At 42.2% G+C, this 24,109-nt stretch overlaps 1 protein-coding gene across 1 annotated transcript in view; it reads right to left on the reverse strand.

Annotated features, from left to right (window-relative positions):
• The window catches only part of cpamd8 (C3 and PZP like alpha-2-macroglobulin domain containing 8), a 40,979-nt gene that overhangs the window by 15,829 nt on the left and 1,041 nt on the right, over positions 1-24,109 (reverse strand). Inside the window, exons 2-30 of the mRNA XM_078259080.1 lie at positions 22,367-22,518; positions 21,814-21,836; positions 20,992-21,157; positions 20,532-20,584; positions 20,050-20,067; positions 19,381-19,435; positions 19,045-19,158; positions 18,594-18,678; positions 18,282-18,390; positions 17,806-18,033; positions 17,521-17,691; positions 16,917-17,045; positions 16,579-16,777; positions 16,085-16,269; positions 14,653-14,802; positions 14,365-14,526; positions 14,112-14,254; positions 13,379-13,441; positions 11,734-11,965; positions 9,771-9,924; positions 7,946-8,076; positions 7,716-7,767; positions 7,281-7,579; positions 6,353-6,421; positions 6,110-6,266; positions 5,783-5,959; positions 4,157-4,238; positions 385-541; positions 90-164 (exon numbers count right to left, since the gene is read on the reverse strand). Of these exons, the coding sequence (XP_078115206.1) occupies positions 90-164; positions 385-541; positions 4,157-4,238; positions 5,783-5,959; positions 6,110-6,266; positions 6,353-6,421; positions 7,281-7,579; positions 7,716-7,767; positions 7,946-8,076; positions 9,771-9,924; positions 11,734-11,965; positions 13,379-13,441; positions 14,112-14,254; positions 14,365-14,526; positions 14,653-14,802; positions 16,085-16,269; positions 16,579-16,777; positions 16,917-17,045; positions 17,521-17,691; positions 17,806-18,033; positions 18,282-18,390; positions 18,594-18,678; positions 19,045-19,158; positions 19,381-19,435; positions 20,050-20,067; positions 20,532-20,584; positions 20,992-21,157; positions 21,814-21,836; positions 22,367-22,518 (3,790 nt within the window). The remainder of the gene's footprint in view (positions 1-89; positions 165-384; positions 542-4,156; positions 4,239-5,782; positions 5,960-6,109; positions 6,267-6,352; positions 6,422-7,280; positions 7,580-7,715; positions 7,768-7,945; positions 8,077-9,770; positions 9,925-11,733; positions 11,966-13,378; positions 13,442-14,111; positions 14,255-14,364; positions 14,527-14,652; positions 14,803-16,084; positions 16,270-16,578; positions 16,778-16,916; positions 17,046-17,520; positions 17,692-17,805; positions 18,034-18,281; positions 18,391-18,593; positions 18,679-19,044; positions 19,159-19,380; positions 19,436-20,049; positions 20,068-20,531; positions 20,585-20,991; positions 21,158-21,813; positions 21,837-22,366; positions 22,519-24,109) is intronic.

Below are 24,109 nucleotides of genomic sequence, written 5' to 3' on the forward strand. Positions count from 1 at the left end.
ACATTGTTTAGCTCAACACTGAGCAGCACCCACTGCTTAGTGGAGTGGCACAGACTGCAGTTAAAATGCTATTTTGTTGGGCTGCTTACCTCTGTGGTTATGCCTGTCTCCAAGAGAGCTGCTACCACATAAGCTGTAAGTGAGATCTTCCCATGGATCCCTCCCTGTGGGCAAAAGCACCCATTAGCTTTTAGTTCATTTCACGTCGTACAGACCTCCATCTCGTAAAACTCACATTAGTCTGAAGAATATTTCATCCAATAATTCATTCCATTAAATCATGTACATTCTGGTGCAGCTATGGGGTTGGCATGGAGTTTGAAAATGCCCCATGCTGTTCCTGCTTTTAACACCACCCCCACCCCCAGCCAGACACAAGCCTACCTGCAGGTCTTTGTTGAGGATGCGTCCCATGGCAGGGAAGGAGCCATCATCCCGCTGATGTTTGATGAGCCAGGACTTAGCTGCACGAAGCTCCTCGGGGTCAATAAAGATGAAACCCCGAGACTGAGCAAAGGACTTCAGCACAAATGCTGTCAACCTAGAGGAAGAAGAGATGGAGGTGGAGGGGTGAGACGGATAGAGATGGCTGAAAAAAAAACTATCAAGAGTTTGACTGCAATCACTTTTTCAACAGTGATGAGTTTTCCAACCAGTCACACTCTTTCAATCTGTCAACAGGGGAGGAGGGGGGCTGATAGAGAAAACTGTAGATGGAGGGATGTTTTTGTTAAAGATAGATGGGAAAAAAAGGACTGGTATGTATAGACAGATCTGTGGAAATGGAAAAAAAGAAAGGAAGCAAGGAGGGTAGCAGATGGGTGCGGCGGGGTTTGATCACCACTACAGGATGCGGCAGCTGCTCTCTTGAGAATGCGAAATCTCACACAGGCCAATCAAGTATCTTTCTGCATGTATGTTGAAGTTTCCCCAAAAGCATTCCGCAACTAATACAAACACGGATCACAGGGACGAAAGTTGTGTATCTGGCTGGCCTGATAGCGCAACTGGAAGTTTATGAGCCGTGGTTTTAGTGGGCCATGGTGGAGAAGGACCAGGGGGAACCACGGAGAAAGGCCAAGGTCAGCCCCGGGGGACACGGCTGAGCTAATAAACACACAATCATCCAATAACAACAGACCTCCCGGTAGTGGTCGAAAACTGCAGTCTTTGGCCAACAACTCCTCAGTGACAGCAAGACATTCCATTACAGCACCTTGACCACAACTGACTTATAGGATAAGGCAAGCTGCTTGTCGTAAAATGAAAGAAAAACAAGATGGAAATAGCAAACAAACAGGTCATGCTCTAGTTTCTGGTATTGCTCACAGCTTATAAGTGAGAGCCCAATCCAAGAAAGAGCACCAGGGGAGAGGAGTAGGAAAAAAAGAACTTTTCTCTCATAAAGCGAAACACTAAATCTTCCCTGACTGGAACCTGGATGTTATTCCTCCCCGGAGAAAAAACTAGGGATGAAACCGCAAGCCTATTGGAATTTTTATAATGTTAAGTAATATTGTGTCACTGGCTTTAAATGTCGGGCCCCAGGGAAAGGTACTGGAGAGTGTAAATATGATTTAGTTTGAGGAAGGAAGGAAGCACTAGACATGCTCACTTCCACCACTCGGCCCTTGGCTGGGGTCACCCTCTCCCAATTTCTCCCTCTTCCTTCTTCTTTTTCCTGTTTTCCAACATTTAAATTCCCTCTCTGAGCTACCCTTATCCAGCTCCATACTTCAAAGGGTAGACCTGAAAGTCAAGAGGAGACAATAAATGGGTGTGCTCCATGAAAATGCTGAGGTCGACAAGCTTAAAAGGGTATGTTATGAGTTGGACTTGGAAGAGTGTTCCCTACTCCTGTTTAGGGGCTTTGCCATCAACTATTGAGACATTGCTGGTGCGTTGTTTTGGAAAGTATTCAGAGGTCTATTATTTTAACTCAGATTAAACTGGATTACCCCATTAGGGATTTGGGTTAGGAGTAGCTGCCTTGAGGCCTTAGGTGCTACTGCTGCTACTATTGCAACCAAACTGGGAAATTAAATCAAGACACTAGTAAAATGTCAGCGAATGTCTGCCTGTGGCTGATTAAATCTCTATTACCATTATTTTTGACTTTAAGAATTACTTTTACTGTCTGTGGATGCTAGCTTTGCTAGCCTACATGACTTAATATTTGGTGACCATACATAAAGACTGTACATGGCTTTATTTTTTCTTAGAAATACAGAGCTGTACAATGACTCTATAGCCAAGCTATAACTAAAGAAATTAAGAAACATTGCCTTGCCATTATATAGGTAGGGTTAATACTGCTGCTGATATCAGTTGTTTCAATCTCTGGTATTCAGACCCCCATCACCATGAACGCTGTCTTTGGGCAGACACAAATGCCATGCCAGCCTCAACATGTAGAGCCAAGGACTGAGGCTGTCAAAGAAAAGGAGAAAAAGAACTGCCCCACTTTTCTAAATAATTATGGAAAAGAAAAAGGAAAGAGCACACTTGACAAAACTTTGGTTAAAAACCTTTTTTTATGTTTAGCTGCAACTTCAGCTCTATTAGCTAAAATAGAAGAACATAATGGATACTTGAGGGCTTGCTTTATTAGAACATTTTAGGTTTGTGAGAGAGTTGAGGATGACGCTATACAGTGAGAATGGGTGCTGGGATGTTGTATGTATTGTGATAATGGTAGAAGATGGAAACAAACATTTTATACCTCAAAGTTAAGGTTGAAATGAAGGTTCCGTTAAAAGGGCTACAGCTGGGGTCAGTGGTTAGGGAATGAATCTAGTCGATTAAGTCTTCACAAGTATGGCAATAAAACCCCACACCCAACCACAATCTGTTGGTCTGCATTTCTGTATTTGCAAAAGAAGCATGTTGTTGTCTTTCAGCTCACAATGAAAATGAGCCAGGGGTTAAAAAAAATACACTATCAGCCCCATCATTCCTCGCCAGTGTCTCCCTGCCTCTGAGATACATGAAGTCAGCGAACTTTCAGCGTGTTAACAGCCTTGGCATCAGAGATAGCCAGTGCTGCACACTACACCATTACTACCAGCCTGTGTCATTATGTTCAATCTTTTCATTAGATCCTGTCAATTTCCCCTCAGATACATTTTTTACAAGCTGGAATACATTAACACTGCATTACGAGTGCTTTTAAGCAGGCAGTAAATGCACTGCTCTACTCATGAACTCTGGAACTAAAACAAAAGCTGGGCTTGTTTTGGATGCAAACATGTTGTTGATGGATTCATAAAGTGCCTGATGCAGGTTTACTGAAGGTTTACCATCTAAATTGTGCCCACCACAACCCACACTTGTAGCCCTGGACGCCAAGGAAAACTCCAATCTGCAGCTTGTTACATCCTCATATCCTCTCACCCTCTCACAGTCATCACGGGAAGAGTTCAAGGTTTCCATAGCAGTGTATGCAATGTTACCAATTATACCCAGGTAGTGAGTCATTAAGAGGCATGCTCTGCTTCTATTTCCTTGGCCATGGTCAAAAAAAGGTAGAGAGCCATTTGATGAAGTGGCCCCAGACAACTCATAACAGTGTCTCCAATAGTGGCATTAAGAGCTCGTCTGCGGGGCCAAAGCAGCATGGGTCCGCTCAGCCCACTCAGTGCCACGGATATGAACCCTGATTAACTGCAAATAAATCTTGACAGCTTTGCCTACCTCAGGGATCCAATTATGCAGTTTGTTTATGATTCTCTGTCGTTTATGTAACCTGCTGTTTCACAGCGCTAGCTCTATTAAACATCATAATACCCACCTCAGCTCATAAATCAACCAGAGGTATGCACATTGTGCGTGGGCCTCAAAATGCAAGCAGTGGAGCTTCCCATTAAGAGCATTGATTTCAGTTTTATAAATATCATGAGATGGTTCTGCCAGCCTGCCCGCCTCCAGGGAGTGTAAACCTGAAATAAACACTCAGAGGAAAAACTAACCAGTGATTTAAACATATCAACAGGAATAGATTAATTTGAGCACAGCGTACTGAGATGCTGATAAAAACTTTATTGCTTTGCCCAGCAACCTATGTCCCAGTTAAAGCTGAAAAGTGTGGCTACAGCTAAGTATAGTTTGGCTGGTATGAGCTGCGTAAATTTCAACAGCTACACCTACAATGACTTACCACATACTGCCAGAGGAATCCCTTTCTCCGAAGGCACTGTAGGATCCATCCTGCCGTTTGTAGGTCAGTTGTCTCTGGTAGCCTGGATAACAATAAAGAATGGGAGAGGACTTTAAGCAAGGATAGTTCCTCAAAATTACAGATAATTTACCAAACTTATTTACATACTTTTTCAGGTTATGCAGAGCCAATCAGCCTGTCAACTCCAACTGAACAGTTTCTTTATCAATCACTGCAGATGCTTTGTTAAAAAAAGTATTACTACTAAGCATTTCATAGGATTCAACACCAGCCAACACCGTGCCTATCGTTAAAAAGGTTAAGTAGCGATTCTTCTTTCATCATGTCATCTTTGAAGTTCAGGCAGGAAATGAGAAGCGAAGAGGTGAGGCTGAAGTCTGGGCTATATTTTACAGGTGGTGCAAAAAGCACAACTTCAGGATGTGGTATTTTCCTGACCTTGAAATGGTCTTTGGCCATTCATTTGGTATTTTTATGCAGTGCCCAAAAACAAATCCAACAACATTTGATTAATAAGTAAATCATAGTACGTTTGTTCCTCTACTTATACAACCCAGCAGTTGAATTCGATGCAAAACCTCTACACAGATCCTAAGGCAATTCCTCCGAGTCACAACTCGTTTACATCCATCTGCAGGATGGCCTGTCTCTGATATAGTACGCTAGAAAAGGTCTAGCAAGGGTTACTAAAGGTGAGTGAGTCTTTGTGTGGAGGAAACAGAGGAGGTGGAGTAAAGATTGGTCTAGGTAACTCGGAGTAACAACATCCAGACTCAAGTTCCGATCCATGATCCAAAGTATTTCAGTGCCAGCCAGGCCAGGGCTCTTCTGTCCAGAAAATCCACAGTTCCACAAACAACATCTATTATCCAAGGTAAACTTCACTCCAATAGTTTCCAGAAAAGCCAACAATTAGAAAACATTCCTTCCGCTTAGCATTAGGTCACTTTGGACAAAGTCGGGCCAGAAGGGATTCGACTTGTTGACATTCACGGCAAACTCTGAGAGCTTAATTGACGCTTTTGTTTCCTCTGCTTAAACAGCTGCTAGCTAATTGGAGGTGGGTCAGCAGGATTTTAGAATTGCAGCGCTTCTTTGGGTACACTTGTCATCAGTGGCCCAGACAGGTGGATTATGTAGTACCAGAGTGATAGAGAAAGACACCAAAGGCAATCAGTCATCTCAGTGTCAAAAATTGGATCACTGATTCAGGTTTGTCCAAAAGTAGTAGTACAAGATAACACGTTTTTATTAAGTAAGAGCTCCTGTTATTCCAGACACTCAGCTTGTAATACATATCTTTATATTTTAAACAGTTTGCTGGACATCTTATCCAAACCAAATTACGGAGAGTATATGAGACAGATCAAAATGACAAGAAATTAATAGTGAAGTGTACAAAACTCAATAACTCCCTGACATATACATGTAAAACGTCTTATGAAAAGCCTTAGGATAAGAGGTAAAGAGAGCAAAAGAGAGTTTTTTTGTTAAGCTTAGTGAAGAGCTCATCTTTGACCCACTGGGATCAGTTTGCATTAAAAGTCTGGTCTAAGGGTGCAACATGTTATGAACCAGGATGTGATTGGGTTGCTGTTTCTTTACCTTGCAGCAGGTAGTCAGTTGCTTCATTCTCAACCTCAGGGCTGAGCTGCCTGGTCTTCTGCAGGTACTTGAGAACAAAGACGTTGGGGGCAAAGTGGATCATGTTCTGCTCCCCACATCCAAAGGGCAGCCGCAACAGCTTGTCCAGGTTATTAAGAGTTGGCCCCATCACATCCCCTGATACAGGTGCACACATATAACACGTGTAAGCTTTACTGATCTAAGCTAAGGTTTTAAGGATGTAGTATAATGCAAGTAATAGATAAGTAAATGTTTCTTAGACACAATAATATGTATATGCATGCACACATAAAAAAAAAAGTTTACCAATCATAAATGCCGTGGCCCTCTCAGATCCAGGCACCATGTTGTGTGGGACCCCCAGAGTGAAGGCCTCATTGTGGTTCTCATCAGAGTCTTCCTTCCTCCAGATCTTAAACTCCCCAACTGAGCCCCAGCCTGTTGAGAAACCTATGTGACGGACCTGGATGGACAAACAAATTATTTTTTAAATGATCTGTAAAGATAAATTACTGCAACTCGTACATAAATGCCATGAAAGAGTCAAACCTGTCCAGGGAATTGGCCTGCCCACTGGAGGATCACTGATTCATTGGATGGATGTAAACCATGGCCCACCTGGAGAGAATAATGCAGACTGGCTGAAGGCAAATACTTTAAATAGAATAGTACACAAATAGATAGTAAACAAGAAAACATGGCAAACCAGCAAATCCACTTCAGAGAGCAATTGGTGCTTTTTTTGGACTCCCTCATACTGAGCACTAATAATGTCCTTCTGCCAAGTGTTGCCAGTGTGATTCACTCACCTCCCACACACAAACACAAACATACAAACAGACCCATGTAGAGCACATTTCCTCTCTGGTACTAGAGTTTCATTGCATAATCACATTAAACCAAAGAGCATGCAAGGCTGAGCCCCACAGCTCATTCAACTCAAAATACCCTCGTCCCCAAGACAACAAATTAAACCTATTGGGCTGTAATACGCAGGCTTTTATCTGCTGCCTTTGGTGAATGGTGCGAGGCTAATGCTGGGACTGGGGAGCAGTGTGCCAGCCAGAGAGTGCCATGCGAGTACCAGGCCATGGATCGCTGAGTGTCCTTAGTGACATCAGCCCGTTGAGCGTGACCTTACAGGAAGGGATGCCAGTAAAAGTGGCGCCAGGCCTCCTAACACACAGACCCCATGGCCTGCTGAGTCGTTTTCACTCTCTTCTCTTTGTGTCAGAGCATCGCTTCTGATCTGAACACAAATCTGTTGCACTTTTTGGTGCAGGATATTTCTAAGTGCTCATCTGTTCATCCACTCAACAGTTAATCACTTGTTGCCCAATTTATCACAGTAAACCAATTCATATATTTATCCAACCCCTGACTACCGTGAGCCTTAGTACTGGAGATGGAAGTTTATATCCAAAGCATTACACTTTTTCTTAATGAATCTTCTTTTACAGTTCCTTTATCGCCTTACCTGTACCACACCTCCCTTCCAGCTGATCCAGAAGCTGCGGAACTCGTCCCAAGAGAGAATGCCTGGCGTGGCGGCACTGATCAGGGGCTCGCCCATCTTGCCCAAGGAGATCCAAGATCGAGTGTTTTGCCTACCCCCAAGTACGATCTCTAGCATCTCTGCACTGTCATGGGGGCTGGCAGAGAGGGCAAAATGGGCATCGTTGTGGGTCTTCACTGCCACTTGGAACTGGTTCATCTTGGCCGGCTTTTTCACATACTGATACTCATACTTGTTGGGGGTGGAAATGTGGATTCTCTCTGAGAATGGAAATATGAAATACACTTAGGTTTAGTAAAACTGACAGTAGTGACACTAGTATTGACATTCTGCATATATAATTTCAAGAAAATAATTAAAAATGATATATCATCAGGAAAATATATCCACACCGACCATTGGGACAGAAGAAGACACTGTAGGTGTATTCCCTGGGAAGGCCTTCTGGCTACAAGGAGAGTGAGGGGAAGAGAAAGAAAAGGAAAAGTGGGATAAATCAAGAATGTAAAAAAAAAAAAGGGTCTGACAGATTATCTCAACACAGTTCTAACCTAATGTTGAATAAATACAATATATAAAGCAAGTGTTCTCTATCAACTGACCCTGATCAATATCAGTTCTCTTACCTCCACCTGGACAGTCCTGCGGACATAATCTAGGCCAATTGGGGTCCTTCTATCGTCCACGTTGTTGGTCGTTTTGCCTGTCTGGAATCCATCTGAACAGCAGCTTGGTTCACTGTAAGCAATAGCACGGGCTATCGCAGAAAACAGAGTTAGCGCTCCTTATTTCAATTATGTCATGGCACAGCATCACCCCATTGGTTGTCTAGTATGTCTTTAGAGTGTCGCCCCAAGCCGGTCCCTAGGTCCCTAATAAAACATGCCAAGAGTTATTGTCCACATCTATATGCAGTAGGTTTTATTAAATAAAATGCTAACAGTAGGGCTGGGAAACCATGGGGCCCTTTAAATCGGCCTGCCTAGAGTTGCTTGGTAGTTATCATTACAAAGTACTTCTCAGAGTACTTGCGACTACTGGGCGATATTGTTTTGACCTTTGCCAATCTAAACATTGAGGCTCATCCTATATAAAGTACTTAATAGTCACTCTTTATGGGGGGGTTTAATAATAAAATAGATATCATAATAATGTTGGCAAATTGTCAAAAGATTGGGAAAACTTAAAAAAGTGTTTGTGAAGTCAAAAAGTCACTAACACCTGGATATGGTCGTATCTCTGATGTCATTTGTGGACAACAACATACGTTACACAGGACAGACATGTCTGTAAGAGGACTTCCAATTCTCTTGCTGTGGAGCACATTGGAAATGTGGCCCTGTGCCAGTGGCGTCTCTTTGTGTGTGTGTACTGAGAGGGAAACACAAGGGGCCAGGGGACTAGGAGTGGGGCCATGGGGGGCCCATTGACCGCCAGTGACCTGCAAACTCATCAACATGCCACTGAGTGTCACAGCACAGCTCTGGCTGCTCCCCCACTGCTGGCCTGCTTTGTTCTCACATGCGTTCTGGAGGGGACTGTTTGTAACTGTGGGTGGGTGACCAGATCACACACAGCTCAGCCCCTTGGCCGGCAGAGCTCTCTTAAGTCAAAGGCTTGCCTTTTTGTGAGGCATCACACTGAGAGCACTGACGTCCTAGTGAAAGGCTGCTATTTCTCCAAGTGCTGCGCCACTTAAGAATTCAAGTAACGCTATTTCCATGATACAGCACAATCTAATCTGTATTGTTCGTATTAACATCAAGACTCAGAAGCAGACCTTCAAAACAACGTCTGAGCCTGCCTCCTCTCTGATCACGTGACAGGGATTGTTGGATATAAGAATAGTTGCAGTAATTTAACTCTACATCATGTCTTTAAGTAAGTTAACGTTGCTTTGTTTTTTTATAGTAATACAACTGTTCATTTTATCTTTTATACTGATGAACAGTGAAAATGCAAGCCTGGAGAAAATGTACATGGATCAAGATGATGTTAAAAGCCGACCATCCTGCCTATAAGTATTTAAAACTAGAAGGGCATCTGGAGAGCGCAGACCTTTGCCAAGGCTAAATGCCCTATCTCACAATGTTAACGACATTGAAAAATAATTTGTGTATTTTCCCCTGTGAATCAGATCCGGGCCGCTTTAATGGGTTCTTCCTTGGCCCGTGCTACACCCCTCCACCAAGTTTCATGAAAATCCGGCCAGTAGTCTTTGCGTAATTCTGCTGACAATCAAACAAACGAAACACAAGAATCCTCATTCCTTTTTTATTGAGTTATTGTTATTAGTTTGATTTATTCTATGGTAACTGCTTTCTTCCATTTTTTCCCATTAAAAGGTTTTTTTGGCAGGAGTTTTTCCCTCATCTGAATCGAGAGTATCATATGCTGTACAGATTGTAAAGATTGTGAAATATGCTATATAAATAAACTTGACTTGACTACCTGTGATGTTTGCCGACCCCAGTTCAGTAAAAGACAATACAATGGATGTAGGTGTAGCCTCCCCAGGAGCAACACACTTCTTCCTGGTAAGGTGGTGCTTTCCAGGATGGCCAACAAACTTTATGCCTTTCGGAACAGAGACTTTAACATGAACCTGTGAGAGGAGAGCAGAGAGAAGAGGAAGAGACAAATCAGAGGCAATTGATCTTCTCTGACAGGCTACAATTACATCATTTCTGCCGGCACGCCTCTCCCTCATATAGCGTGTTCTCCTCAAAGCTCCGAAAGCGAGGGAGAATTTTTAAATCACATTGTGAATTTTCCATGCTGACTGACTCATTCTTCTCAAGCTCCCTGAGGGATTGAGTTCCACTCATCGTCCAATTTTCACACAGGGCTCAGCAATGCAGAGGGATCTTTTAACTGTTCTTTATCCACACGCCACGAGTTGTAAATAACTGAGCAGAAAATATAGGAATCACATGTTGCTGGATTGGACATCAAAGGAAGGGCTACTCTGGTTTGTATATTCACCTAACATGACATCAGGGCAGCACACGCACAGGCCATTTAACAGGCTCATCTGCAAATATCATGATGTCATCTGTGTGGAGCGCAGGATGGACCCATTTAAGGCCAAGACAGAGCTTAGAGGGCTATTCAAAGTGAGCGCTAAACATACTGGGCTGATCTCAGAATTTCACAGCACAACCTGTGCTTCCTTTGGCCACCATCTCCAGTCCCTCAGTACCCCTGGGCCTACCTACTTACAGTCATTCCATAACAAGCCTTGTTTGGTTCATCACATTGTTTTGACATTCTGCTTAATGTGTCACAGTGGTTTGCATGTTTTAGCCCATCACCTATGAAGCACATCATGTGTTTTTAGGTTGGTTTCCAAAGCCTGGAAGAGTCTACTCATTGAACACTTCAAACACTGTTTCACTTTGTCTGAAACTGAGGATAGAGTGTGTGGTATATTGTTCAGATTGTAAACACCTCAGAGACAAGTTTCTCATATTGGTTTGTATAAAACAACTTTCCTACTTTGGAGACAGCCTATGTTATCTACTCATGCCATTACACTGCAAAAATCAACTTGCACGCCCTTTTTTTTGTTGATGCTATCTCCCGCTTTCCTTCCAGGAAGGGTGTAGACTTTCAGTGTGTCTTCTCTGAAACATACAAAGTCGCCATTGACTTCTTTTCTTTTGACAGCGAGGAGCTTGACCAGTAATGCACAAATACAATCTTAATGCACAGGTTATCCGCACACGTAAGTTATATTTAAGACTTTTGAAGACCTTTTTAATACCACATAGAAGGCAATTTACTACCAGTTTCACCATCAAACCTGTCTAAGCATGAAAGTATGATGGAATATGGCCTAGAATTATTTATTAGATTTTTTTATATGTATTATATTGTAGAATTTTCCAGCTGTATATAACAATAATTCCTAATGATATAATTAACCAAAGTAACGGGATCTGGACCCGAAAAAGTGGAAGAAAATAGATGGCTGGTGCACCCTGGGGTGCATTGAGAAAGGGCCAAGGGTGTCGCAAGATTTATCATACCATTATTAATTTATTGTGCGTTTTGAATGTTTCACAACCTTAAAAAAATCAGTCACATTTACATTAAGTATGTTTTGTGTATTTTCAAACATATCAAAACAGAAAAAAGGCCATATTACCAGGGTTGGGTGGCTCGCGGTGCTATGACAAAAAAGTTCTTTGAAGGGGTAGCTTTTTTTGACTTTTCAACACCTGCAGATACCCTAAAACCTTTATTTTCAAACCTATTTTTTCAGATGGCAAACAGTAATGTAACATGCACACTAAAGCATGAGTATGGCAATTTATCATCTTCAGAAATAGTTTAAGATTAAGCGACTGCTGATGAGTCTTAAATGCTGCACTTGTTTCCTGTCCATTTGCCCTCTCATTCATCATCTTACCTCAGAGCAGGTTGGCAGGTAGTTGTAGACAGTGAGGGGAACTTTGGTCTGCTCCCCTCTGATTAAGCTGTAGGGCAACGTGAAGTCGACAAAGAAGGGCTTGAAAGTGCGAAGCTCCACTCTCTTTGCTAAGCCTAGCCCCTTTTCGTCTGACAGGCCAACAGCTTCTGTCACCCATGTGGTGATGGAATCGGGCACATCCAATTGCAGCTCAGCTTCCCCGGTTTCAGAGCTGTAAAAGTGACACATGTTGAGATGCAACTTGAGTGGCAAACTTAGTTGAAGAGTGACTTTAAAAGGTTTTTAGCATTTTTTTCATGGTTATATACAACACAAGCAATAACAAAAAGGCACAGACTACAAGGACGGGCTTGATGAATCACTCTAGATCACTTTTATGTTAACAACACCTGTGTCAACACCAACACCTGCACCAATGTGACTACAGCAAACACTCTAAAATGGTTAGGTGTGAGGGACAGTCAGGTGTTGGCCCGATCCGTTTCTTTGGATGAAATTGACTGAGCTCATTATTGGCAACGCATATTTAATGTTGGTCTTGGCAAACTGTTGCAGGGCATAATAAACTTGAAAAACTCCATGTACGCCCTTCCTTTTGATCAAAGTTGCCCAAAATCCACTTTAATAGACTTCTAAGGGGAAATCAGAGCATTAGACTTCACAGGAAATTAGGCAGAGCTGAAGTCCCATCCAAAGGAATTAAGCATATGGAAATATATGGGCAGTTTATTTATATTGGCTGAAAATGAATGGAAGGAGCTGTTGAAAAAGTGACAGTCCGTTCCAAGATCGGCCAATTTAAATGAGGCACATTCACACCCAGAGGGGGAAAACGCTGGAGGCTGCTGGAGTGATGGAACACCAGGCTAGACTCGTACCTTTCTCTCTCATTCCTCTCTTCTCACCTCCATCTCTCATCTTCCCAGCACCCCTTTCTTATCCCAACTTTCCATCTTCTCTTCCACCTTTCCTTTCTTTTTCTCCTTACCTATATTCAGTGCCTGAAATAGGCCGGTACTCACCAGTACTGAGTACACTAACTTTTAATTGCTATTAACAGTATTCTTAATAAGCTGATATGTATACCAAAATAGGCTATATATCATGATTTATTGTGAAAAGCCAAGCAATTCTATGTAAAATCAGACATTCAGCACCTCCATATAGCCGAATGGAATTATCCTTTGTTTCGACTATTCGGGGTCACCCCTACAAGATATATGTACTGTATGAATATAAATATATCCAAGACACATGCAACGATCATGTCAACTGCTGAATTAGGGTACTAGCACCTTTGTTGGTCAGCCCAATTCAGGCACTGCCTATAGTCTTCTCTTCTTCACACATTGGTGTTTCGTTCCTCTTCCTGTTCTACCCCACTCTCGTCTCCTCTTATAATTAATGAATGGTTCTTTCTTTTTGTCTTCTGTCTATTTCATCCCTACAGGGTTTTGTATGTTTGCTACTCTCTTCTCTTCCCCACTCCATCTCTCTGCTCTTCTAAATGCTTTAGATTGTGACTAAATCCCATATAAGTATAGACAATCTGATGCACCTGATATTTCTAGCCTCAGGCATGTAACACACACACACACAAATATTTATACAAAGATTTAAATACCTGACGTTGAGGCAGTGCCACACCCAAGTCTCTGGGAAAAATGTACGCCTACGCTTCTCTGCTCTGCAACCAAAACACAAGCTGACATCAATAAAAGGTTTCAGCTGCTCACAATAAAACAACACCATAATTGCAAAAATGACATTGTTCTGAATTCTACACTGACATCAGTCAAGTAACGTCATGTGTTTAATGTTCATCACTAGAATGAGAAGTATTTGTGGCATTAAGGAATGCAGACCTAAAATATGGACAAACCAACAAAACTCTCTTCTTTTGACATGTTTTACTCTTTCTGGTCTATTATTCGTTTTGGAGACCTTATTCAACCCAGGCATGATAAATACTGAAATGTTGAGTAATGATTACTAGAATATAATTCTAGGAAGCATTAAGTATTTATTGCTCTCATGGGTTTGCTTTCAAATTAATTGTTTTCAGAAAAATACATGCCCAAGTAACTGTGTGTGGTCTAGTCAAAGATCACAGTAGATTTTCATCAATAACTTGTTTTCTACCATCCGGCATTGAGGAGAGTGGAATAAGTAACTCACATACAGGGACCTTTAATGGTTAGAGAGACCATCCTAACAGAGAAATCTGAGAAAGGACGTGGGTTTCATCTATTAAATAGTCATTATGTTTTTATATGAGTTAAGAAAACTTTGGAAATAGGACGACACTTGTTGATGCCCAGAGACGGCCTCTGACCTCTCTATAGCTTGTCCTTTACCTGGTTGTGGGTCGAGAGTGCATGGCAGCCACTAAGGTGGAGGTGTGCGGTTGGAAGGCGGGAACGGCCTCATCGGTGTACATGCTTCCACTCTGCCGGTGGTTTAAACTCACCATATCTGTCATCACAACCAGCCCTGTTTCCTGTGTTAAACATACAGAGAAATAAATAAAAAAAACACACAATGATTACCATTTCTTATACCTGTACGATCACTGTGGGCTCTTTAAATAATGTGTGTGTATGTTCTCACTGAGAAAGCGAAGCGTGCGTCCTTTGTGATGTCCCAGTGCCATGGGAACACAGAGGAGCGCCTGCGTCTCTTTGACGACAGCCCAGGCCACCAGAAGTGTCCGTCATCTTTAAGAATGCCGAAGGCATCGGAAACGTCAAATTCTGCTAGCTCTCTAAACACCTGCCCAGAGGAAACACATTCATTTCCTTGTTTTAAGAAAAACAACAGTTAAGACTTCATAAAAGATGAATTCACATTTTAAGGTGGATATCGTCATAGCGAAATACCGCTAAACTTAGGACCGACCTTGTCTGGACTGAGCTGGAAGTCAGGCTTTAATAGATAAAGGCTCTTATCCACAGTGGCCACACACACACAGGAGCCTTTTTCTCCCCGGACGTGCAGGGTCACGGGGTCCCCTGGCATGGACTCATTATTTGACAGAGAAACGGACACCTGCAAACCAAGCAACACAATTCAACAGACGATACCCTAACCATAACATTTCAATGGACCAGCATGCATTTATACAACAAGTTGTTTAGACCACAATATTGTGCATTCAACCTCAACCAATAGTTGGCAGTAGTGATGAAACTAACGATTCGTTTAGTTATTGATTAATCTGCTGACACATTCTTAGTTCCCTCGATTCATTAAGCATTGGGTTTATAACAGTGAAAAATGCCAATTTTCGAAAACAAATCCCCACTTTTTTTCTGATGAACGACATAAATGATAAATCAATTATTAAAGTTGTTGTTGATTCCTTTTATGTTGATCTTCTGATTAATTAATTAATTGATAAATGTTTCCGCACTAATTGGCAGTGTTGCCTGATAGTTCTTTAGTAGAATTTTCTGTATCATGTACAGTAGACAAACATCAATCCTACACTGTTAAATAATATGATGTGATGGGAAACATAAGGACAGAGAGTGGAAAACTACAGGCTTTGAAAGAGGAAGGGATGGTGAAAGTCAACCATGAACTTTCACAAGTAAAAACTATTTTTCAGCAGCGCTCAGTCACAAATTAGATGCCTTCCTTTCACCACTCTGTAACCTGTCATCCTCTGTTGTCATGACCCCACTCATCTCATATGGCCTGCATGGCCTCTGTCTAATCATGCCCAACAACCCCCTCCTCCAACACGCACGCGCACACGCACACGCACACGCACACACAGTGTTGTAATGGCATACCAGGGAGCTGTAAATACTTCAGGGAGTTAACTCCACCTAATGCAGGCAGGAACTGGGGAGCTCTCCCAGGCCAACACAGCTGTTTGTTTACAGACATCACACTGTGGACAGAGCTGGTGCATGGATACTTGGACTCAGCTTTAAAATGTATACAGACCTTTTCCCAGGTTTTTACTAAATATTACATAATAAAGCTATTTTTATAATAACTAATTCCTATCCAACATCAATGTTTGGGCAAGGACCTTCCCCCCCAGTTACCATAGGTTTAATACGTTTGTATATTAATGTGTGTTAATACAGGTGAATAAATAGGGGAATAAAGGGTATTACAGATTAAGTGCTTTGCTCAGGAGAAATGAAAGTTTATGAAGAGAGATTTTTGTCTATTCATTCACATGTTGTGGTGAATAATGCCGATATAAATAATATATACTCGAATGCCCTCTGTGTGGCGTACCAATGGGCAGGAGGAAGCAGGGAATAAAGCCATTTTCATGTACATTGAAGCCTTATGCTTCAATAATGCAAACCTGGTTCTCAAAGTTAGGCTGGATGGGGATTTGCAGACTGTCCGTGACGCCTTCGCCATTTTCCCTCACATAGTAGACTAGCAGACGGCTGAGTGGTGCCATGCTGTGGCTAACAGGGAAACGTAGATACGACACACAGCTGTCCATCTCGGCCTGGGAGGAGGAGGAGGAGGAGTCTGCAACACCTGGCAGGGTGACCGCAAAAAGGACACAGTTTTCATAAAGACTATCTGTTATTCTGACATTAAAGACATCGGTGATAAAGATGCTGGGACACTGTATCATACACAATCAAAAGAACAGCGTGACGCTTTAATAAAGTGCTGGCCTTCTGACTGCTACTACGATGAAACTACTAAAAAACCTCTTTAGGGTTAATGGTCAGATATTTTGACTTCTAGCACATGCCGCTGAGTAAAAAAAAACCCACAACAGACCTCCTAACATGTGTAAATCTTAATCTTTTAAAATCCAAGGGATAAAAACGTACTTACCAGAGGCGGAGGGAGGCAGCTGGGTGGTGTGAATGTTCTTTTCAAAGGTGACTGTCGCCCTTTTTCCTCGGTGCGAGGCAGTCAGGTTGGCCGGTTGTTGGCCTGATAGGATGATGTTCCCCCTGGATGCCACCTCGTAGTGTAGGGTGAAGTTACAGGGACAGGTGGATTTAAAAGCAACTTCTGCTTCTTGGCCGACCTATTGCACACATAAAGATTCAAATACGTCATCATGTTACTGATGACACTGTAGCATTATGATGATAATGATGTTTGAACCCAAAGCAACAACAATCCACGTTCAGAGGGGATTTAGACTGAGAAATGGCAGCACGGACCTTGAGTGGGGTGCTGGGGCTCTGAATCTGGATGTGACACCTGCTGGGAGAGTACCAGCTACTGATAGACAGGTAACTGGGCAGGTACTGGTCTCCAACTGTCTTGCCGTCGATGGAAGTCACCTTGGTCTATACCAAATGACAAATAAAAAAATGAGTTTTGCATAGTTTATGTCTATCTTGGTTTCAATACCTGTATATATATATCTGTATATATATATATATATATATATATATATATATATATATATATATATATATATATATATATATATTGTAATTTGGTATGGCCAAGCCAGTATACAGTATATGTCCCCTTTTGTCTCATTCAGTTAGGTCAGTTTGTTTAGTTCATATCTTGTTTCGTTGTTGCTATTTTTGAGTAAAGTTATATTTTGTTGACCTCTTTTATAGGCCTAGATATTAAGTTCTTGGTTTATATTGTTTTGTATTTTTTGGGTGAATAAAAAAAAAACAACCTCTTTTTCCACCAAAACTCCTGTTCTCCTCATTGCCTCACTGTTTGGTCCCCGACAGTTAGCTTCTCACTTCACCCTTTTTATATCACCTAACCCTAGAAACTGCTGCTACTACAGCCACTGACCTCTAGCCAGACATACTGGGCAGCAGTAGGGATGGAGGGGATCTCAAAGGTGGCCTGGCCATCTTTGGAGATCAGCTCGCTGGTGTAGACGTTGTCCTTGGGGGTCAGCTCTGCCTTGACACGGACCCTCACCCCATCAGCTGGGCTCCCATCAGGGTAGGTCACCTCAATCTACAGGGAGAGAGTTAACAAAGTGTAGGTGGGAAAATACAAACAGGATAGGTATTAACCAATAATAGCCTAATTTGTCAGCTGTTACAGCTGACAATCATTTTGCTGTCTCACCTTCCCTTTGTAAGGCAGACCAGGCTTGAACTGTTTGCGCGTGTCCTTGGAGTACTTGATGTCGATGAGCTGTTTATGGACGGGTGTTGAATCGTCAAATGTGGTTTGCCTGCTCCCATCTATGCTGGTCACTGACGCCCAAATGCTCACAGTGCCCCTGAAGTGGTCGGCTACATCCAAGGGCATCATTTCTTTGACACACAGGCTGAAGTTTGCAGAGCCTTTGATCTAAGAAAAACAGAGGAGTGAATGTGTGGAACATAATTCTAGTGGCAGGGTTTTGGATCACCCATAATAATAATTATTTACAATGTACTGTATGTATGTATGATAATAATAGCATGAACAAAGTTCAGCCCCAAAAAACACAGACTACACAATCAACAATCAACCTTAAATTTGCTGTTAAATTCCTAAACGGGAGCATTAACACGCAGTATCAGGAGACCTGTTGACCAGGGAAGAAAGAAACTGACCTCCATGGTTTTAATCACGGGATGGCCCATCTCATGATGGTAGTAGCCCACGCCATTCACTGTCATATTCACTGTCAACTTCCCTGTCACTGGTTTCCCAAACGTATACCTGTACAACATTGACATGTCAGAGACCACTACATCTACAAGGCAGCCAAGGTCAGAGAATCAAGAAACAATTAAAAAGCATGATAAATGTATTAAAACAGATCCATTTTATGGATAATGAGCCAAATAAAAGTCACCCTCACAAAAAGACAAGGGCCACTTTTGTTTGATATATTCTATGATGATGAATTTGAAGTGACTTACTTGGCCCTGACAGTAGCTTGCTCGCATGAGCTCAGATCACGGATGTAGGGCGGTGGATCAATCATCAATTCAAACTTGGGCATCACTGTGGAGGAAGGTGACAAGAGTATTACTTCAGTTACAAATCCAATTTTTTAGTGTATGTTTGTTGCTGTATTATGTCTTGTGGCTTTCTGCATAAAACAATGTCATTCTACAACAACACTCATTCAGGAGTGCCTTCTTGTCTCTAAAGATGTCTTTCATTTCTGAAACAATTAATGAATGAATTTGATTTAATTTGCTCCACAAACAAACAAACAAAATACACTAAACATGGAATATCAGCATATTACCACTAGAAATAGAAACACAAGAAAGAACTACTGGGGAATTTACTCCATAAAAGTACTCTCGATAAACAATGTGATTAACTGTTGTGCGCAACTCTCTTGTACGTGCATGGTCTCACCATATTTCTGCACTTCAAACGACTTGTTATAGGTGTGGCCCTGCACCTCCACAAAGATAAACCACTCTCCAAACACAGGCTGGTCAGACAGAGGGAAACTCATGTTCACAACGCCTGTAGGACAGAGAAATCTAGTTAACACCTTCGATGCTTGTCTGCTCGATAGTGAGTAACCATATACGTACCACCACATACATACATCCTGATACGACAAAAACAGTAGGACAATGTATTCACTTCAGCAAAAATTTTAAACCTAGAGAAGCACTGCAATAAAATTTGAATCTATCAGCTGCACAATGATGGTGCAAATACATTATAGAAGAGGTGGCTCACCACAGCAGATAGATTTGAGACTTTTCCACTGGACCATCCTGGATCCTCTTGGATCCTGACAGATTAAATTAGACATTCAGAAACCAGGGTCAAGATGACTCCTTACACATGTGTGTATGTTAGTAATTCATTTGCATATGTCATTACACAGTGACAATTGTTGAGTCAGGTCTAACAGTCCTTGTACTGAACCTGACCCAGAGGCCTGGCTCCTGTCAGACCACTGTCAAAGTACTTTAAGGTAAGAGAGTAGTGAAAGAAAACAACCATGTGTTTGTCACTAGCTATAAGTCATGCACGGTCTTCCAGAAGCTTCTTATGAAGCAGCGGCTTGTTATTTGCCCTACAAACAACTCAAGATCTGGGAAGAGACAGAGACAATAAATGAACAAGGGAAGTAAGGATGAGAGAGGGAGACACAGTGTGTGTGGAGATGTGTGTGTGTGTGTGTGTGTGTGTGTGTGTGTGTGGGGGGGGAGACGACTGATAAAGACAAAACCAAGAGCCAAGAAGAGAAGAGGTTTCTTTCATGTTGTTTATCCTTGTACTGTTCCAAAGAGCACCCTGTTATCTAGGTGAGCTGCCCTGACTTCTGCTCTGTAATCTTCGACCAGACTGGGAACTAAAATTGCCACTGTCCCCTGGGTGGTCCCGCCAGCCTCCACTCACCAAAACATACGCCTCAATCTGCAACAAAAAAAAAAAAAAAGGAAAAAAAAGAAAGACAAGAGCAAAACATTATGAATTAGATACAACCTGTGAAGCCGAGAGAGGATCCTAAGCCTCTTCCCAACGCTTCTCCCCACTCGTTCCTTATCCAACAATCATCCATCTGTGAAAGTGAGTATTGCCCTGTACCAGCAGCAGACCATTATAGCTGCAAACATCAATAAACCGTCTGTCTGCACAGTTGCACAGTATATTTGGAGCCTTTGCTAACATTCCAAGTGAGGAAGGACTCTAGCTTGGTTCCTGTAAATAGGTAACTGTACATTTCTCTGCACTCACGGCAGACCAGGTTTCTCCTCTTTAATTCCAGCAATTAGAGATGGAAAAGTATGTTCATGCTATATATTTTGTCATTCTATTACCAAAGTCCTATGGTAAAAAGGGGAATGTGTCAATTGTATAATGTAAAATTGCAAAATTACCTTGTCATTTACTGGCCTCAGGTCGGGGGTGACAGTGTAGACATTGATGAACACTAAAGGCAGAAAAAAGATTTTTTTAAAAGATTGTAAAATGCAGCAGGTTTGCATCATCTTAAAATGAAAACCTTCATGCATAAGAACATTTACCAGTATTTCTGTACGGATCAATGAATGTAGCCCATCATGGACCGAGTTCAAAAATCTGAATTCATTTGATGGATTAAAATGCTATATCCCAACCAGAATACACCATAACACCTATCAGGATCACATAATAGCCGCACTTATTTTCATCTTTGTTCTTCAGTTTGAATCCAGCATCAACATGACGGCATCTTTTGGCTGATTTTCTTAAACCAAATTTCATTCTATGACAAAACCCTAAAAAAAATGAGCCTTGGTTATCTGCATTTCTGTGCAGTGATTAACTGATTAACTACCAGGTGCACTATGAGGGAACCTTTATGTTTGGGTTTGTAGACGGGCTTGTCAGTCTGGACGAAGACAGCTGTGCCCTTGCTCTCCACTGTGACGGTGGTGTAGTTGTGGAAGATGTAGCCTCCCTCTGTGAGATGACGGTTCCCCCACACCTTCAGATGGGCCTGGCCTCTTAGCCCTGAGGGAACCTGGACACACACACACACACACACACACACACACACACAAAGAGGATCAGGGCAGTATTTAACAAAAAAGTAAATTAGGTTAATTTCAAAGGTTTACTCTAGGCTGCCATACACAACTGACCTTGTTTTAACATTATTTATAAAAAAAATTATATAAGTAAAGCTACAGCATAACAAAAAAAACTACATTTGAGGAAGATGCCAGCTATAACACAGCACACTACACATGACAGTATATCACGAGAATGAGGGTGGAGGTTACAGGGAGGAGGGAGAGAGAGAGAGAGAGAGAGAGAGAGAGAGAGAGAGAGACAGATAGAGGGAAAGAATCAAGTTGTGTATACTAGATTGATCTATTCCAGCCTTCGGGGGCGGCGGACCATACATGCACGTCAACAGCTGTTGCATATTATATTGAGGCTGTTACCTTATTCCCAATGAATGAGCAGAGACAGATGTTGCATTACAAATAACGTTAGTGTTGATTTGCATGTTGCCTGAGGAATGTGCACACAACGGACAAGGGGCTCTCACTACTGTGCAGCTGTCACTGCTAAACAGTGCCGTGCATTTTAAACATCTCTGGAAAGCAGCATGCATATTACTGTAGGCCACTGCTGAGGAAGACAAATGAGAACCAAGTTGAACAGACTCACCTTTAGTTTGATGGTGCCTTTGTCTAAAATGGAAACAACGAGATATTTTAATGTGGGATTTTCATATACTTGTATCTCAGTTCATATACTTGTATCGCTATATAATACCATTAACATCCAGTGGTTATGAGAGCTACTAGACTGTGGTTGAGTTTGCCTGGAGGTGTTCACCCTGGGTTAGCAGGAAATCCAGCTGCAGCCTGTCTCTATGCCACTCTGAGGTATAACAAGCACCATCTATTAATAGTGCTGTCAAACAAATCACACACTGTATACACCAAGTGGCTGGTGGGATGGGCTGAACTGATGCCTCCAATCGAAGATAATGTCTACGAAAAGCATAGCTGGGCAGGAGCACACAGTGAGGGCAAAGGTCAATCGGGCTCACGTTGTGTGTGCACTTCAATATACGTCTATGTTTTTGCCAGCATGTCTGCTCTGTACATCCTTTAAATAAATCACACAAAGTAGGTGTCTCATAGCTCAACTTGTTAGTGCAAATTCTCTCTAAAAGTGATGCATCGTGCCAGTGTAACCTTAGCGTTGTTCTCACCGAGCACTGAGCCGTGGCTGTGGGCGACCGTCTGTCCCTTCACTGTCAGCTGCACCTGGACGCGCGTTTCTGCTTTCGCATTAAAGATGGTTACGCTCACGCTCTCCTCTACGCCTGCTCGAAACACCGAGGGTGCAGCGACCAAATAACCCCTGTGAGAAGAGCAAGGGGAAGCAAGGGGAAGGTGAGATGGAAGGAGAGCAGAGGACATGAGAGTAGACAGAGGAGGAGGAAAAAGTAGAAGTGGAAAAACAGAGGGAGAGGTGCGGGCAGGAGATAAAGTAGAGGTCAGAGAACAAAGACATGGAGGACAGAGCTAAATATATGCTGCATATGAACAAATATGAATTGCACTTCTTATCATACCACTTACCACTTTAAGTGTATGTAATTATAGTGTTATCTTGCAAGAAGTCAAACAGGTGAACTAAGCATAAATTCACATTTCTGTTTCCGTTTCTCGCTTTCTCCGTGAGCGCGCGCGCGCACACACACACACGTCCACATGCATAACAAAACACGCATACAATTACAAACAGGGACATTCCACATGGATTTGTGCAGCGAGATCAGGTTTAATTGCAATGTTTAGCAGGGACACAGTACCTGTTGGCCAATGAGCTTTCTGCTCTAGTGTTCTCTTTGGGTGGTCTGGCACTTCTGACAGAACCTTGGCGTGTGTTTTGATAAAATAACGACTGAGATTCCACACAGTCACTCTGACATTTAATTGACGGAAGAAGCCTGTCACTGAGGCCACAGAGCAAAGGTCATTCTTTGATGCTTATCAACAGTCTGAAGAAAGAAAAAAAGCCCAATTTAAGTTTTATTTAGATGAAATAATATGCCATCTGGCGCTGAGGAACTATAGCTCTCAGGTAACACAGACATAATAATATTACATTTTATTTGTAAAGCGCTTTCTAGACCCAAAGCTCCAGCTTTAGGTGCTCTTGTAAGTGTGGTCCTGTATAACTAAATTAGTAGTGTGGTCTGTTCAGGGTTATGTAAGGACGTGTGGAGCAGTTGATAAAAGCATCCACCGAATGATGTGTTGTGTTTCAAAAAGTTACTTCATTTAAGAAAAGACCCAATCCCAAATTAATGATGCCACCCACATGTGGGAGACTATGTACTTGAAACAATATATATTGAATTAATCTCTGTGTTTGTTTCAGTCCTGACCATGTCATTCAAACTCTAATTTTGAAGACAAATAGGCCAACTCATCTCCAGAAAACTTAGCTGAAGATCACACAAATTAGGAGTGAGCAAAGCCTTGAGCCCAAACCCAATTGCATGCCTGAGAGAAAGATCAGGTGGTTGGCATTACAGCACTACAGCATTACAGCCGGAGGCAGCCGTTTCTGAGAGAGAGTCATGAGAAAATCCCCTGGAAAATAAGGCTTCTGGAGAAGGAAGATAATACGAGGAAATTGACTCTGCGCGTTTGATCTACAGTGAGTTTAACCAGGTCTTGGATGAGCCCGGATCAGGTGGTGGAGACCATGCTTATTTCAATCACATGGCTTGATGTACTCAGTTCTCATTGTTTTTGCCCAACGTTTGTCCTCAACTAAGAGCTGGTCGGTGCCTGAGAAGGATTTGTGTTCTCTCTTGTGCGTGGTCTTTAACAGCCACTTCTTTTCAGTTCAGTCACATGGTTTTATGTTCTAAGCCTTTTTGCTCAAATGTCACCCTCAGCTGAGCTGTATAATATGAGAAAGACATAAGCTCTCTTTT

Source organism: Sander vitreus, chromosome 9 (assembly GCF_031162955.1).
Source record: "Sander vitreus isolate 19-12246 chromosome 9, sanVit1, whole genome shotgun sequence".
NCBI classification, from domain to species: domain Eukaryota; kingdom Metazoa; phylum Chordata; class Actinopteri; order Perciformes; family Percidae; genus Sander; species Sander vitreus.